General features: G+C 46.9%; 2 protein-coding genes across 4 annotated transcripts in view; one reads left to right on the top strand and one right to left on the bottom strand.

The window, feature by feature from the left end:
* LOC104075408 (cytoplasmic FMR1-interacting protein 2) overlaps nucleotides 1-14,555 on the top strand; it is a 45,423-nt gene that overhangs the window by 13,494 nt on the left and 17,374 nt on the right. For all 3 annotated transcript variants that reach the window (XM_009575895.1, XM_009575894.1, XM_009575893.1), the window contains 13 exons: nucleotides 1,833-1,950; nucleotides 2,812-2,931; nucleotides 3,583-3,708; nucleotides 4,689-4,855; nucleotides 5,138-5,285; nucleotides 5,600-5,753; nucleotides 6,304-6,460; nucleotides 7,199-7,295; nucleotides 7,864-7,940; nucleotides 8,925-9,033; nucleotides 9,378-9,497; nucleotides 10,182-10,381; nucleotides 10,900-10,987. In XM_009575895.1, the coding sequence (XP_009574190.1) occupies nucleotides 1,833-1,950; nucleotides 2,812-2,931; nucleotides 3,583-3,708; nucleotides 4,689-4,855; nucleotides 5,138-5,285; nucleotides 5,600-5,753; nucleotides 6,304-6,460; nucleotides 7,199-7,295; nucleotides 7,864-7,940; nucleotides 8,925-9,033; nucleotides 9,378-9,497; nucleotides 10,182-10,381; nucleotides 10,900-10,987 (1,681 nt within the window). The remainder of the gene's footprint in view (nucleotides 1-1,832; nucleotides 1,951-2,811; nucleotides 2,932-3,582; nucleotides 3,709-4,688; nucleotides 4,856-5,137; nucleotides 5,286-5,599; nucleotides 5,754-6,303; nucleotides 6,461-7,198; nucleotides 7,296-7,863; nucleotides 7,941-8,924; nucleotides 9,034-9,377; nucleotides 9,498-10,181; nucleotides 10,382-10,899; nucleotides 10,988-14,555) is intronic.
* FNDC9 (fibronectin type III domain containing 9) lies at nucleotides 11,824-12,495 on the bottom strand. The gene has a single exon (XM_009575892.1). It carries the CDS (start codon nucleotides 12,484-12,486, stop codon nucleotides 11,824-11,826), a length of 663 nt encoding a protein of 220 aa, XP_009574187.1. The 5' UTR covers nucleotides 12,487-12,495.

Genomic DNA, 14,555 nt, shown 5'->3' with positions numbered 1-14,555 from the left:
CAGGAACTAACCTACAGCCTCATCTCTCCGCTTCTGTTTGCTCGTCCCCTTCCACCCTGGAGGGTCCGGCTTTTCTGCCCGCCACGTGGCTCACCCAGGAACGGCCCTCCCCTGCCCTCCCAAAAGCTGGTTGAAAAGTGCCGGTTCATTGTTCACGAGAAATTTGAAAACAACGTGGCAAAAGGTTTTCAATTAAAATTGAAAAAAAAAGAAAAAAATTAAAATTCTACAAAATGTAAATTTAAAAAATATTTTCAAAAACTCAGTTTAAATTTTAAATTTTAAATTGTATCCCAAATCGTTCAGAAGGCACATTTCCATGAAACATGTGTCAGCTGCATTCATTTTCTCATCTCAAAACCAAGGTAGCTCGCGGGCTGTTCACCTGTGCACAATTTTAATGTCTGTCTTGAAATCTGTCTACCAGGTCTGTGTGCCGTACCTTACTAACCAATGTTTCTTCCTCACTCACTTGCTTTCCCAGCAAATTGCATGGGACTCCCAACACTAACTCTGCAAGGTGGTTCCATATAACCCCTATTTCTTACTAATACTATTTTTGTCACTTTCTTTCCCTCCCTGTCTCCATGAAAGTGGAATTAATTGGTGTTTTTCCTGCATGGCGCTTTGTTTCTGCACTGTGGACTAGGTTGTGTGTGGCAGGGGGGGCTTGTGCATTTTTGCTACCCTGCCGATTGTCCGGTGGGGAGCACAGGACATTGAAATGGGTAAGAGTCGAGCTATGGGACTGTGGGAGGATGGATTTCACAAGGGATGACATGGCCCAGCACTTCCAGGACCTTGTACCAACACAGCTATTTGCAACAAGTGCCTCACAGTTAACTGTAGGAACATGTCTTCATGTCTATGTCCATATCAGAGGCAGGTTTCTCACCTTCCTTTTGTACAGCCAGTCTAGATTGGAGAAGATGACTATCTATCTTAAGATGGACAATTATTTAGGGGGGAAAAAAGCAAGATCTGAACATTTACATTGTGATGACAGAGTAAGACATAAGAGTCTCACTGACAGACGTTTGCTTGCACAAAGCATTTTGGCGGAGCCATTCTGGTTCTACGTCTGTGGCTAACACAGAATGGGGAAAAAGGAGATGTTAAATTAAATAGACCTGATTCGCACCGTTTCTTCATATGACTGTGCCTTTGGAAGGGGAGTGCTGCCTTCTTTTAGGGCCCCATTACACTGTTACTCAGTACATGTGGCTCAATGCAAATGAAAATCTAGTTCATTCAATCATATTCTGCTCGTCATTTATACTCAGGGTTGTTTGCTGAGCTGGTAGTGTAAGCCAGAACCAAAAACAGAGTGGGAGGGACATTTCATTTCTGGCCCCTTGCAGGGTCTTTCCTTGCAGGAGAAGGCAGCATGACCCAGCCCTTTTAGACCTGAAGGGATGACCCCTAAGGGGATGGTCATCCTTAAGTTTAGCAGAAAGGATGCAAAACGATACCAGGGGTTTGCAGTTCATCCTTCCCTGAAAGCTTGCCCAACAGTGGCCTGGGAAATAGCCACCTCTGACCATGGGGGTAGGTGAGCCCCACATGGAGAGCAGCCTTCAGGGTGGATGGAGCAGAGACGTTCAGGCTGAAAGGTGGGGCAAGCAACCCCATCATGTTGTGTGAGATCACCTTTGGAAGACCTCACACACCAGGGGACATGAGAGAGAAGACACAGGCTGACATTTGCCCTGAAGGTGGCATGCCTTGAGCATGTTGAAGTGAAGAGAGCAGCTGAGCGCAAAGCTTTGTCCCTGGGGGTGTCTGAGTGGACGCCTGTGTCCTGTCCTTGAAACCCTTACTCTTTTGCCCAGGTGGACGTGCACTCAGAGCAGCATAAGTCCCCAGTACAACATCTGTGAGCAGATGGTCCAGATCCGAGATGACCACATCCGCTTCATCTCAGAGCTTGCTCGCTACAGCAACAGCGAGGTAAGCTCAGCGGGTAGTCGCCATAATCAGGCTCGTTAGACAGACGAGGCTGGGAGAGGACAAGTGTGGCAGGAGTATGGTCTGCCAAGAACATACAGTGAGGAAGGAAGGAGGACACAAGTGGAACAAACCACTTCTCGATCTGGCAATAAAAAAGCAAATTATGAAAGGCCCCTGCAGGTGCAAAATCATGTGCACTGCATACCTACTGCAAAAGCTTCTGCTCTTTGGCCACAGCTCGGTTAAAATAAGAAGCAGAAAATTTTTTGCAACTAAATGGTTATTATCAGCCAGGTGGCAGAACACCCATGACTTGTAAATGGGTCTTTTCTATTACACAGAGCTATTGGTCAGGGCTTCGAGGAAAGTTCACGAGGACATCTCTGTTCATTACTGAATGTTGGAGCCCTCTCTGATATGATTGACTGTTTTTTGCAAATGTGTGATCCTCATTCATCTCTGTTAGTTTAATGAACTGTTAGCATTCTCAGCCCTTTTCTTTTTGGCATTTGTAAGTGCTTATTTGAACTTTAAATCAATAAAGGACTTTCGAAGATTTCAGTAGTATTAGACCATCACAAAGGAATGAGAAAGTGGAATGAAAACAGTCAGTTTTTTGCTCTGAGGTGACAGGTTAGACTCATTTTTCTGTAGGAAACAAATTGACTGCCTGGGTAGAAAGAGCCTTGCCAAGTTATACCCCTTTTCCTGAGGGACAGTATATGCACTGCTCAATTTTAACTTGATCGTAAGGTCATGGGGAATTCATTTCAGCTGGGATTTGAGAGAGAGATCTGTGGCTGCTGTTTGGCTCAGTGAAGCCTCTGCAGCAAGTTGCTGACGTGATGTGATGTTCTCCAGGTAGTCACTGGCTCAGGACTGGACAGCCAGAAATCAGACGAAGAGTACAGGGAGCTCTTTGATCTCGCTTTACGGGGACTGCAGCTGCTGTCCAAGTGGAGCGCCCACGTCATGGAAGTGGTGAGTGCATCCGTGGAAGTGGTGAGTGTGTAACATCCTCCTCTTCCCAGGTGAGCATGAACGTTCTAACATGGCATGTAACAAAGACTGTGGAAAGGTGAGCTTGCTTTCATGCCACCTAACTTTAAGCCATTAACAAACACACTAAGATCTGGCAGCTAATGACCCTGAACACCCTTTGTACCAAATGGAGAAAGAGAGCTCGATCATCTCAGCCTGGACCTGAACCGCCCTTTGCAGGTGCTGGGGTGTCCCCAGCTGGGGTGTTGGAGGGGGACTGCGTGACTTTTCTAACCTGAATGCCTCGGTTAAGTACTGAAAGCTGATCGGGATGAGTCTGGGTCTTGAGCAACTAAAGCTGTAATTCAAATGATGATGGAAATTCTTAATTTGGAGAATTTCGACCACATCTCAACACAAGTCCATGGATGGCAAAAGCCCAATATGACTGGCAATCTCCCAAATAAACAAAACAGTATTCAGTAAAATGGTAATAAAGCCAGGAAGAAGCACAAATTCTGCTCTCAAAGGAATGTCAAACAAGTGTAGTAATGTCTAGGGAGTGTTTTCCTGGTATAGGGCCCTCTTCAGTCTTTCCAGCCTGGCTTCTTACTCATTGCAATGTTGACAGTGTCCCTTTCCATCTTCTAGTACTCTTGGAAGCTGGTTCATCCCACAGATAAGTTCTGTAACAAGGATTGCCCAGGAACAGCAGAAGAGTATGAGAGAGCCACCCGGTACAACTACACCAGTGAAGAGAAGTTTGCCTTTGTGGAGGTAGGTGCCAACTGCAGAGTAAGAACCATCCAGGGCTGCTTTCCTGGCCATGTTCCTCAGGCCAGAGGAAGAGGAGGGAAGGGCATCTCACCTTGCTCAGGTTCCTCAGCAGGTTCCTCATCCCTGTGGCCCACAGGTGACCAGAATTAAGGGGCAAATTAAGTTCTGAGGTGCTCCTACTGGGGTAGAAACGCTGCACCAGTGCATGACTACAGCAATTCTCTTTTCCTGATCCTGCTCTTCTTATGCTGTGTTTGTGTGTTGGAGAAAGACAGAGGTGAATCCTTATGTTTTCTTAATATTGCTGTATTAAGCCCTTCCTGACCTGACAAAGGGATTCAGGGCTCCTGAAAAAAAAAAAGTTCGTGGGCTTGCAGAGCAATGTGTTCTGGAGCAAGATCAGGAGCTATGTTCAAGCACTGTGCAAAGACGAGATCCTCAGCCAGTCCCCAGGACCCATCAACTCTTGGTCCGGCTGTCCGTGGACAGTGGGAATAGTCCTCCGAGCCTGGCTGTGGGAGGCCCTCACACCTTCATCTTGCCTTACACAGTCCAAGGTGGTTTGAATATTGCCTTAATTTTTGTGGCTCACTCCCTCCTGGGAATTGTCACTGTACTCTTGTACAAGACTGTGCCCTGGTGCAGATGCAGGTCTGTGCAAGCCACGCAGCTGCACCCACGTGTGGAGCATGTGCAGTTTCCTGGGATTTGTATTATTGAAGATATCAAGAGATCAGGAGTGGAAACAGAGCCTGCCAAGGGACAGGAGCCATGTGCAAGAAACTGGTAGTGTAAATGCTCTCCTCAGTTTGTTGTGATCCGTAAAGCACCTAACATCAAAAAAATTAGCCACCTAATTACTGGACCTAAGTTACTTGAGTAGAATTAATTTAGTCCCAAATTCTCTTAATGTTGGATTTATGGACATCTCCATACAATGGAAAAATAGCAAATACATCTGGTTTTAATTTTTGCTTCAGGTAATTGCCATGATCAAAGGTCTGCAAGTGCTGATGGGCCGGATGGAGAGTGTCTTTAACCAAGCCATCCGCAACACTATCTATGCAGCCCTGCAGGACTTTGCCCAGGTGACCCTGCGAGAGCCGCTCAGGCAGGCAGTCAGGAAGAAGAAGAATGTCCTGATCAGGTCGGTCTGTCCTTCTTGAATGTAATGCAAAGCCCATGTATTTATTTGTGTAACACATTTGTACTATATAAGCACGTGGCCTTGCATACACCTCATGGTATACAACCAGATAACATACCTTGGCCAGCAGCTCTTTCCAAGGTAACTTTTGGGCATGACTCCTCCAATAATGACAGCGTATGTCCCTGCCTCAGATGCTTTTCCTCCTATATGTGCACAGCAGTAAATATTTTCATCTTGAAGTAGAATCAAGCTTAAGCACTACTTTCCCACCCACTCCAGTGTGCTTCAGGCAATTCGGAAGACAATCTGTGACTGGGAGGGAGGTCGAGAGCCTCCAAATGATCCTTGCCTGAGAGGTGAGAAGGATCCTAAAGGTGGATTTGATATTAAAGTCCCACGACGAGCAGTGGGACCATCAAGTACGCAGGTATGTAAATGTCCATCTCCTATGTAGGGGATTAATGGTCTTGCAGCCACGTAGAAGTCTCCCATCCAGTGGATTAGCAACTGTTTCCGTGGTCTGTTCCATAAAATCTTCACACTGTTGTGTGTTAAATGTTGCTTTGGTACCTACTTTGTTGTATAGTTCCCAAAGCCTCCTTTTTTAGGGGTGTAAGGCTTATGGGTGCAGAGAGTAGTAGCCTCCTGGGAGAAGCGTTATTTTTTGTTGCAGAGCACCGTGGCTGTGTGTGGTGGTGTCTCAATGGAGAGTTATAACTGCATGGCAACTTTCTTCCAAAGCTTTACATGGTGCGGACCATGCTGGAGTCCCTCATAGCAGACAAGAGTGGCTCAAAGAAGACTTTGAGGAGCAGCTTGGATGGGCCGATAGTCTTGGCCATTGAGGAGTTCCACAAGCAGTCCTTCTTCTTCACCCACCTTCTCAACATCAGTGGTGAGGTTATGGCAGGGGGAGGCTTGAATCCAACTCTTGCATGCTCAGAAAGCCAGAGGTAGATCAGCTTTGCTCCTCATTGACCTATGCAGAAGATTTTCCTTGATTTTTCCTAAGCGTCCGACTTCTGCCTGATTCAGGCCAGTTTCTAGGTAGTAATCATTATGTGAACAGGAATGAGTCAGCAATAGCAAATAGCCACAAGTGGTAGTTTAGTTTCTAGGACTGGAGTTTTCTTTCTGTCCTAGACAAATTTCTGAGCCACTGGGCACAGAAGAAATCTTCCAGAGTAAATCTGAGCCATTGAAATGTTCTCCCTGGAGCCTAGCGCAAAAGGAACGATCCCTTCTTTCTTCTTCCATTACAAAATGCTCGGAGAGCGTGGACGTGGTCTGGGTTTAAAAACAAAGACATCCCAGAAAAATGTTCAACACCCAAAACCAGTCCAATATGAGGCTGCAGCAGCTGCCTCTTATGCACTTCCCTCACTGCCATCCCCATGGTGGTAACATGGTGCCCTCCCGCCGGGGGGATCTCCTCTGTATTTCAGAAGCGCTGCAGCAGTGCTGCGACCTGTCCCAGCTCTGGTTTCGGGAGTTCTTCCTGGAGCTGACCATGGGCCGCCGCATCCAGTTCCCCATCGAAATGTCCATGCCCTGGATCCTCACGGACCATATTCTGGAAACCAAAGAACCCTCCATGATGGAGTAAGAGCCAATGGGCTGTGGCGGGACTGCATGCGTTGGGGCTCGGGATTTTGTTGTGGAGAAGGGTAGGCTGGTGATGAACAGTCTTTTTGACGTGGGAGGGAAAATAGATGTTTCTTGACTTGCTGTCACATGAATGTGTACTGTATGAATACCTCGTTAGCAGACGCACACGGGCGTCTTCCTGGCACTGGCACTTGCTTATGCATCATAAACCAGCAGTTGGCAACTGCTGTATTCGAATGTGGTCACAACTTGGTGGTACCGTCATCTGCACGCAGCAGTGAGACAGCACGTGCAACCAAAGGGATGTGGGCCCCGGCTAAGGCACCTAAACACTTTTTTATTATATACATGATAAATGATGGGAGGAATTGCTGTTAAGTAGGGGTAATTATGTTCATAATATCTTCCTCGTTAGGGAAACTTTGTTTTCCATTTTCGGCCATTGTCAGGGTGCTCTGTGGAGTGAGGACAGCATGAAAGCTTTGTTAAGGGCAGAGAAGGAGCAAGTGTTGATTGAACAAATCACAGCTCAAATCCAGATGTGTTCTAGCTGCTTCCATCAACTCTGACATAGGGAGCAAGAGGGGGGATTTGAGGGGCTGGAATGAGTGGAGATGATGGGAGCGAAGTCAGAGAAAAGCCATTTCTTGCACCGAGCCAGGCACATGCACTGGCTGCCATTTATGCTGCTCCAAAGTTAATTTAAGACATGATCTGTCTTCTTGCCCTCAGGTATGTACTGTACCCCTTGGACCTCTATAATGACAGCGCATACTATGCCTTGACCAAGTTCAAAAAGCAGTTCCTATACGATGAAATTGAAGCTGAAGTAAGTTCTCTTCATCTTGATTGTACAGAAGGAGCTCGCTGGGGTCACATTGCCCTGTTTGACAGCCCTGCCCAGCAGTTCAGTGAATTCATTACAGGCATCTCCTGACAAAAATACCCCATCAGACTGAGAAGTTTTCGAAAGATCAAAATTTCCAGAGAGCTTACAGATTCTGCTGATTAAGGGCTTCAGCTCAGCTGTTCCATGGGGAACAGTGGAAGCCAAAGGCTGTCAAACACTGGGGGCACGGAAGAGGCTGTCTGATGGGCCGAGGGTTATGAGACGTCAGAGGAAAATGAGAAACCGGAGATCCCTGAGACAAAAGGATGATTGGGGATGAGGGACCGGGACCTGTGCAGACATGCAGAAACTATAAGAGAGAAATGTATCTGCAATTTTCTGCTTACTTTTAGCGTGTGAGAACTGCAATGTGGTTTTTAGATAGTGTGACATACATGTATGTGTTAAATTAGAGCTCTGTATTGAGTTGTATTGATCTTGCATGTGTAGGAAGGAGCTGCCCTGTGTTGGTGACACCCTCACAACGTCTTGTTTTTTCCTCCCCCAGGTGAATTTGTGCTTTGATCAATTTGTGTACAAGCTGGCAGATCAGATCTTTGCCTATTATAAAGCAATGGCTGGCAGGTAGGAGAACCTGTCTGCTGTTGATGAGTGATGATATTGCTGCATCCAAATTGCTGTTAACCAAAAGGTTCCCCTCAGAGAGTAGCCACCGTGGGTAGACATAACAAAATAGATCATCCCTGTCCCACAGAGCTAGCTGTCCATGTCAGACCAGTGTAGATGGGGAAAATAAATTAATGGTGGCAAGGAGACATGGTTAAAAGTGAAAAAATAATAATAATTGGCATCCTAAGTAGCTGTCTGAGTACAATTTGTGAGAGCAGCAGAAAAGCACGCTGAGCCTACTGAAGACATGTCCTTGCTTGACTTCTGTTTGTGAACCAGGCAGATGAGGAGTGGAAGCCTCCCCTCTCTAAGAAACAGGAACATGCACTTGTCCTCACCCTAGTAAAGTAGCAGGACTTGTAAAGGCCGGAAGGGTACGCAGTATCTGAGGTCACACATCAGACCAGCTGATGTAGGTCTTCTGCAGTGTCACTTGCTCCCTTGTGGGGAGATAGGCTGATTGTGACATTTCCTTCTAACCATTTAAAGAACATGGATGAGAGTCCTACTGAGAGTCCTCCTCTCATGTCCCCAAAGGTGAACTAAGTCTTCGGTGTAACTCTGCAAGGAGTTTTGTCTCTGGATCACATTTGGCCTTAAAGAAGGAGAGCAATCACCATCACCAGCCAAATGTTCCCCCAGCAGATCTTCAAAGAGGGAGCACACCAGTACCTGGCACTAGTGATATCTTTCAGCACAATCTTTTATCTTTTTGAATGTTTTAGCCATAAAAGCCAAGAATGACGGACAACAGCATGGCAGTCCCCAGATAACAACCGCTGCTCTGTCATTTAGTGGTGTAAGCAGAGTTATTAGTGTGTGGAAATTTCTTGAATTCAGAGCAAGATGAAAAGAAGGATGAAAACAACTCTGGAAAAGATCCAGAGAGACGCTGATAGCGTATGTTTCTTTTTTCCTGACGCTGCTTCCTTTTTTCAGTGTTCTATTGGACAAACGTTTCCGGGCTGAATGTAAGAATTACGGGGTGATTATTCCATACCCACCATCCAACCGCTACGAAACACTGCTCAAGCAGAGGCATGTCCAGGTACAGCGTAAGCAGTAGACTCCAGTACTCATAGCTCTTGGTCTATTATCCTTTTGTTGGTGGGTGGCATCCTAGTGCTGGGCTCAATTGAGCTGAAATGAGAAGGGTTGAACCTGGTTCTGACACGCCGCACTCATGCTGGGGCCCAAGGGGAAAATGAGTTACGCTCCACATTTCCCTCCTTCCTTCTTAAGTAACAGTAAACTCAACCAAAGCATTTGCATCACCACTTTCACATTTAAGCAGATTTGGATGTTTGGTTTTAATTTGTATCTGTTAAAAAAAAAAAAGTACCTTTTCCCCATCTGTATATAACATGCAAATATCTTCTCTTCTTTTCCCAGTTGCTGGGTAGATCAATTGACCTGAACAGGCTCATTACCCAACGTATCTCAGCAGCTATGTACAAATCATTAGACCAGGCCATTAGCCGCTTTGAGAGTGAGGACCTGACATCCATAGTGGTAAGAACTGTTATTAACTGAGAGTATGAATAGAGAGAATAATACACTGCTATGGATACACAGCCAACTGTCTTCTGCTTCAAGTCCCACCTACAGTAGGTTTCAGCCAGCCATGTATTCTCCTTTATGCTGCTGAGTCTCTACTATTTCTATTTATGCAGCTTTAATTGCATTATTATTGAACCATTAAGTATCTGCGTAAATCATAAGGTGACAGTCAGCAGTTAGATTTTGCAGAGCTCATATAAGAGAGTCCTGTAACCTGTGCGAAGGAAATCTTGACTTTAATTCCCCCTGTTGGATGAAGGTGGCTGAGACATCGTTTGTGTGTGTACAGGATTTGCTGTCTTTGATACGTTACAGGAGCATCAGAGTCAAGTAGTGTAAAATTACCAGTTTCCACCTTTGGAGGATTCTGATGTGAAAGCCAGCCAGTGCTCAGTGGGGAACAAATTAATTTTGCTTCCTGCAGGTTTACGAGATACTGGACTGGGACCCCCTTGAGTGGAAGTGCAATTGGCCTTGGCCACTGAGTTAAATTGATGTCTTTAGCATTTGCTATATCCTCACCTGAAAAGTTCTCTGTGGGTGTGGATATAAAATCATTCCCTTGGCAAATAAATCAGCTGTTTCTATTGTCATACTGGTAACATGTTGCATCTGCTGCTGCTTTATGTGCTGCAGGAGCTGGAGTGGCTCTTGGAAATAAATCGCCTGACTCACAGGTTGCTGTGCAAGCACATGACTCTGGACAGCTTTGATGCCATGTTCCGGGAGGCCAACCACAACGTCTCCGCACCCTATGGGCGCATCACCCTCCACGTCTTCTGGGAGCTCAACTTTGACTTTCTACCCAACTACTGCTACAATGGATCCACCAACAGGTGAGGAGGAAAAGCAAGGCAGGAGGCACCTGGAGACCCTGCTTTTCTTTCTGAAATGTCAAACCTGCCACCTAAAATTCACATGCATTGCACTGAGGTTTGCATTCCCTATGGGATGCAACAGTTACACTTTAAATGAAGTTAAAGCCCACCAGCTCCCCTTGGCCTTGAAAATGTTAGTAACAAATTCAAGCAACGAAGTTGGACAGTGATTGCAAGCAACTGAGCTAGTTTGGTATAGAGGGTTGGTTTACTGAGCAGCAGAGCTGTGGTAGCTGCTCATATACGCGTTTCTTGCCTGCCCCAAATGAGAATAAACCTCACCTTTGGTAGGTTAAACTGACACTTTACACCATCAATAGATTGGGGCCGGAGTTTGCATTCCAGTTCATGTAGCTCAGGTGATGAATTGCTAATTAGTCTGCAACTGCAGTTCATCCCAGACCATGCCATATCTGTACTCAACACAGTTAACCTGGCTCTGACCGCTTTCCTCCCCATCTCCCGTGCCCTCACAGGTTTGTGAGGACAGCAATCCCCTTCACACAGGAACCCCAGCGGGACAAGCCAGCCAATGTTCAGCCGTATTACCTCTACGGATCCAAGGTCAGTAAATGAGCCACAACAGCCAGAAGGGGTGGATGTTGGAAGTATTTATTTAGGAAGAAAGAAATGCAAGAACTAGTTCATTAACAGAATGGCGGGTGCAAATGTGCAGGGTCACGTTGCCATGTGAAACCAAAAAGCCATGCAAGAAGCAGATTCAGTGTGCTTTTGCTATTGCTTTCCCATATTCTTCTCTATAACATGCCTATGTTAGGGCATGCTGACATTGCTCTGTGCTTGGTGTTGGCACCGAGATCAAGTCACATCCATCTAAATGCGCAGAGAGGAGAGCGAGTTGGAGCTCCGAAGCAGTGCCCCTCCCCGAGGAAGGTACCACTTCAGGAATCCCATTTGTAGTTCAAAATGGGAATTACTAAAATACTTGTGTGTGCAAATATAGACTACTTAATCCTGACAAAAAGCTCTTTTGTCAGGCTGCGATGACTGTTTACACAGGCGTTCTGAGGGCTTGGGGTGTGGTGCTAATGGAGGATCACTCAAGTGTGAAACTGCTTGAGTGGAGTTTATTTCTTGTGCACGTTGATTAATGACTCTGAAGTGAACGTACAGCACTGATGCAGATTAGCTCATGACACTACAGTCAGCTAAGCCTGGCTGTTCCCAGAGAGCTGACTTGGTTTCTTTTTAAAAAACCCTCAGCAAATGAGAATATTTTTGTCACTTGACAAAAATCTTTCTCCCTGCCACCAACGTCCCCGCCTCATGTTCTACCCTGGAACAAACAGCCCCCGTGGAGGCACTGACAGTCCTGTTGGCAAGAGCTGGGAAAGAGCAGCACGAACCAAACCTCTAAGCAGGGTCTCCCTCTATTTTGCTCATTGAAGGCCGTGCTGCGGCAAGATGGCCCTTTTATCGTCACTGGTTTTATAGGAAAAAAAGCAGTGGGGGGAGCTGTACGGACTCTCCCTCATGAAACTGGAGCTCCTCATTAGCACAGTCGTCATGGGGACTTCCAGAAGCTCCTCTCTCAGTCCGTCGTTCAGTGGACCCTCTGGCACGCTGCTGCCTTCGCCCACTTCTTCGGGGCTGGCATCGGGATGCTTCAGCCTCGCAGCCTGGTGGCACCGTGCAGACCAGAACTGCAGGCAGCCGTAGGCCAGGAGAGCAATGAAGCAGAGGAGCAGCAGGCTGCTCACCATCCACATGGAGGTGGTAGGTTCGTGCTTAGAGCCGCCGAAAACCAGGGGGGTTTTGTCCAGAGTATGGAACGTGGTGCAGTGGTTGCTGGAGGGGTAAGAGTTCTTGCAGGTGATGCAGAGGACATAGATAGTGGATGGCGTGAGTCGGTGGAGGACGAGGGAGCTGAGGGGGTGAGGAACTCGCTCCTCGCGGTGGAAGTTTTGGCGTAAATAGCCGGCGAAGACGCTGTTCCAGTTGGGGCGGTACATGACATGGTAGTAGTTCTCTGGACAGGGGTTGTTCATGGCCCAGGAGACGGTGGCACTGGTGTAAGTGATGTTGTGCACTTCGATGTTCATCGTGCCCCTGTAACCAGATGCAGGGAGAGGCTGAGTTTCCCGATTCGTGTACAGGCTGAAAGGCCACTCGCATCAGTGAAGTCTTTCCACTGGCTTTACTGGCCCTTAGATTGCACTCAGGACTATGCCTGGCTAGCTTAGATTAGATGCTACATCTTAGATGGCTAAAATTACGGTAGATGAATCCTGCTGGTGCCCAGACTACTGTATCACCCTGCTTCATGACCAGAAAAAACAACTGGGACATAGGGTGCACGTTATGCTCTAGTTAGATTTTTTAAAAATCTCTTCTTTTTGACTGGTTGTCTATTATAGGAAGCTTTTTTAGCTTTTTGTTTCCCATGGAATAGAAAGGATAGTGCAAGTGTGATTAACATAAACTGATCATTAAGTTAGCTCCAGCTGCCTTGCAGAGCTTCCAAGAGATATTTTGATTTTACACAGCTTTTCAAATGCTATTTTAAAAGCTGTATAATGATTAATGTACTGGTTTAAGCTGTTGCTGCATTTTCTGTATGTAACTTGTTGCTTACCAGAGTATAAACTCTTTCTGTTCCTACAGCATCTCACACTGTAATATCAGGATCTTAAATGTGAAATCTGAAGGCGGGTGAAATATAAAATCAATGCCTTTAGGGAAGTACAAATATATGAATAATAAGTACAAAGCTCTCCCCAGATAAAAGACACTGACCGCTAACAAACTACTGTTTAACCACAGCCACAAATCACTTCAGTACATCGCTCCTTTAGATCCCCAAAGTGCTCTCTGAGCCTCGCTGAGGGTTATCTCCCCCAGCCGGCCGAGTCCTCTGAGCAGGAGCTGCATGCGATAGACCCGGTTTCTTTTTTTCCTTCTTCCTCTCTCTTAATATAACTCAGCTTCCTTTAATTCACTCAAGCAGCAGCTCATCTTAACGACTGTTTTAACCATTCTTACATGAAGAGCAGAACAGCACACGCGCCCATCGCTGAGCCCTCCCAGAGCCACGGGCAGCCGCTTACCTCCCCGGCAGGTCCGGGCGGCCCGTCGGCGCTGGTGAGCAGCCTGGCCACGGGCGGGCAGCGCCTTCCCCTCTTCCCACCGCTCGCCTCCCTTCCTGCCTCTGCTAAATCCCTTCCCCGCGCGCTGCCTCCTATTATACCCGTCTGGGGCTCCGTCATCTCTCACCATAGCAACCAATAGGAAAGGATGGGCAGGCATCTTCGAGTGATTTGGGAATGTTATCCCTAAAAGCTTTTGCCTGGGAGAAGTATGTTTCTCTGAGGCGGAAAAAAACAAGCCAGGTAGTTTTGTTTGCTGGCTTGTTTGGGTTGATTGTTTGGGGTTTTTTTCCCCCTGTCCACAGCCCCCCAGCAAGACCATCACTGCACCCCAGCAGGGTCTGGGGTTAGAGACACATTGGCACATGGAATGAAATCCAGGATCCTGGCCTGCGGTACACATTGATAGTTTAGCACTCAGGGGCTTTGTCTTTAATTCTATGATTTCTTGCACATTTAAACTACTGATTTAAGCCAAAGCCAGTGAGTGGTGGATTTTCATCCCTGATGCCGCAGCAATGTCCATTAGCTTTTTAATATTTTCTAAGCTGTGTGATGGGTGTAGGAAGTGGGTTTTCAAAGACCTCGACCTGCTGCTGAACTCCCGTGGGATTAAGACAGGCTCTTCTTTGAATGCCCCTGCCTGACAGACAACTCGGGGATGTCCCCTGTCAGTCTGGTGAGGGGGCAGGGGGGAGAGGCAAAGCCAGTGCCAGCAGTATTTGGGGGAGCAGCCCCAGTCTGTGGCCAGGAGGGGACAGACGTGGCACTGGGGACAGATGTGGCACTGGGCCTGGTAGGGAGAGGCTCTGAACAAGTGACTCGCTGCTCTCTGATGCCAAAATGTGTTTGAGAGAGGAACTTTCCCAGAAGAAATGTTGGTTCTGGGTCTGGAGTTACTCATTCCATGTCGTTCCTGGAAAGGTGCTTGCAACGTTTCGAAGATCTTCTGAATATCAACAGTGACGAGATGATGCAAACTGCATCAGGAGGGGCTATTACAAGCCTGGGGAGTATGTGTGACC

The sequence above is a fragment of the Fulmarus glacialis genome, unplaced genomic scaffold (assembly GCF_000690835.1).
Source record: "Fulmarus glacialis isolate BGI_N327 unplaced genomic scaffold, ASM69083v1 scaffold39004, whole genome shotgun sequence".
Taxonomy (NCBI): Eukaryota; Metazoa; Chordata; class Aves; order Procellariiformes; family Procellariidae; genus Fulmarus; species Fulmarus glacialis.
This window is presented reverse-complemented; position numbering and strand designations above follow the sequence as displayed.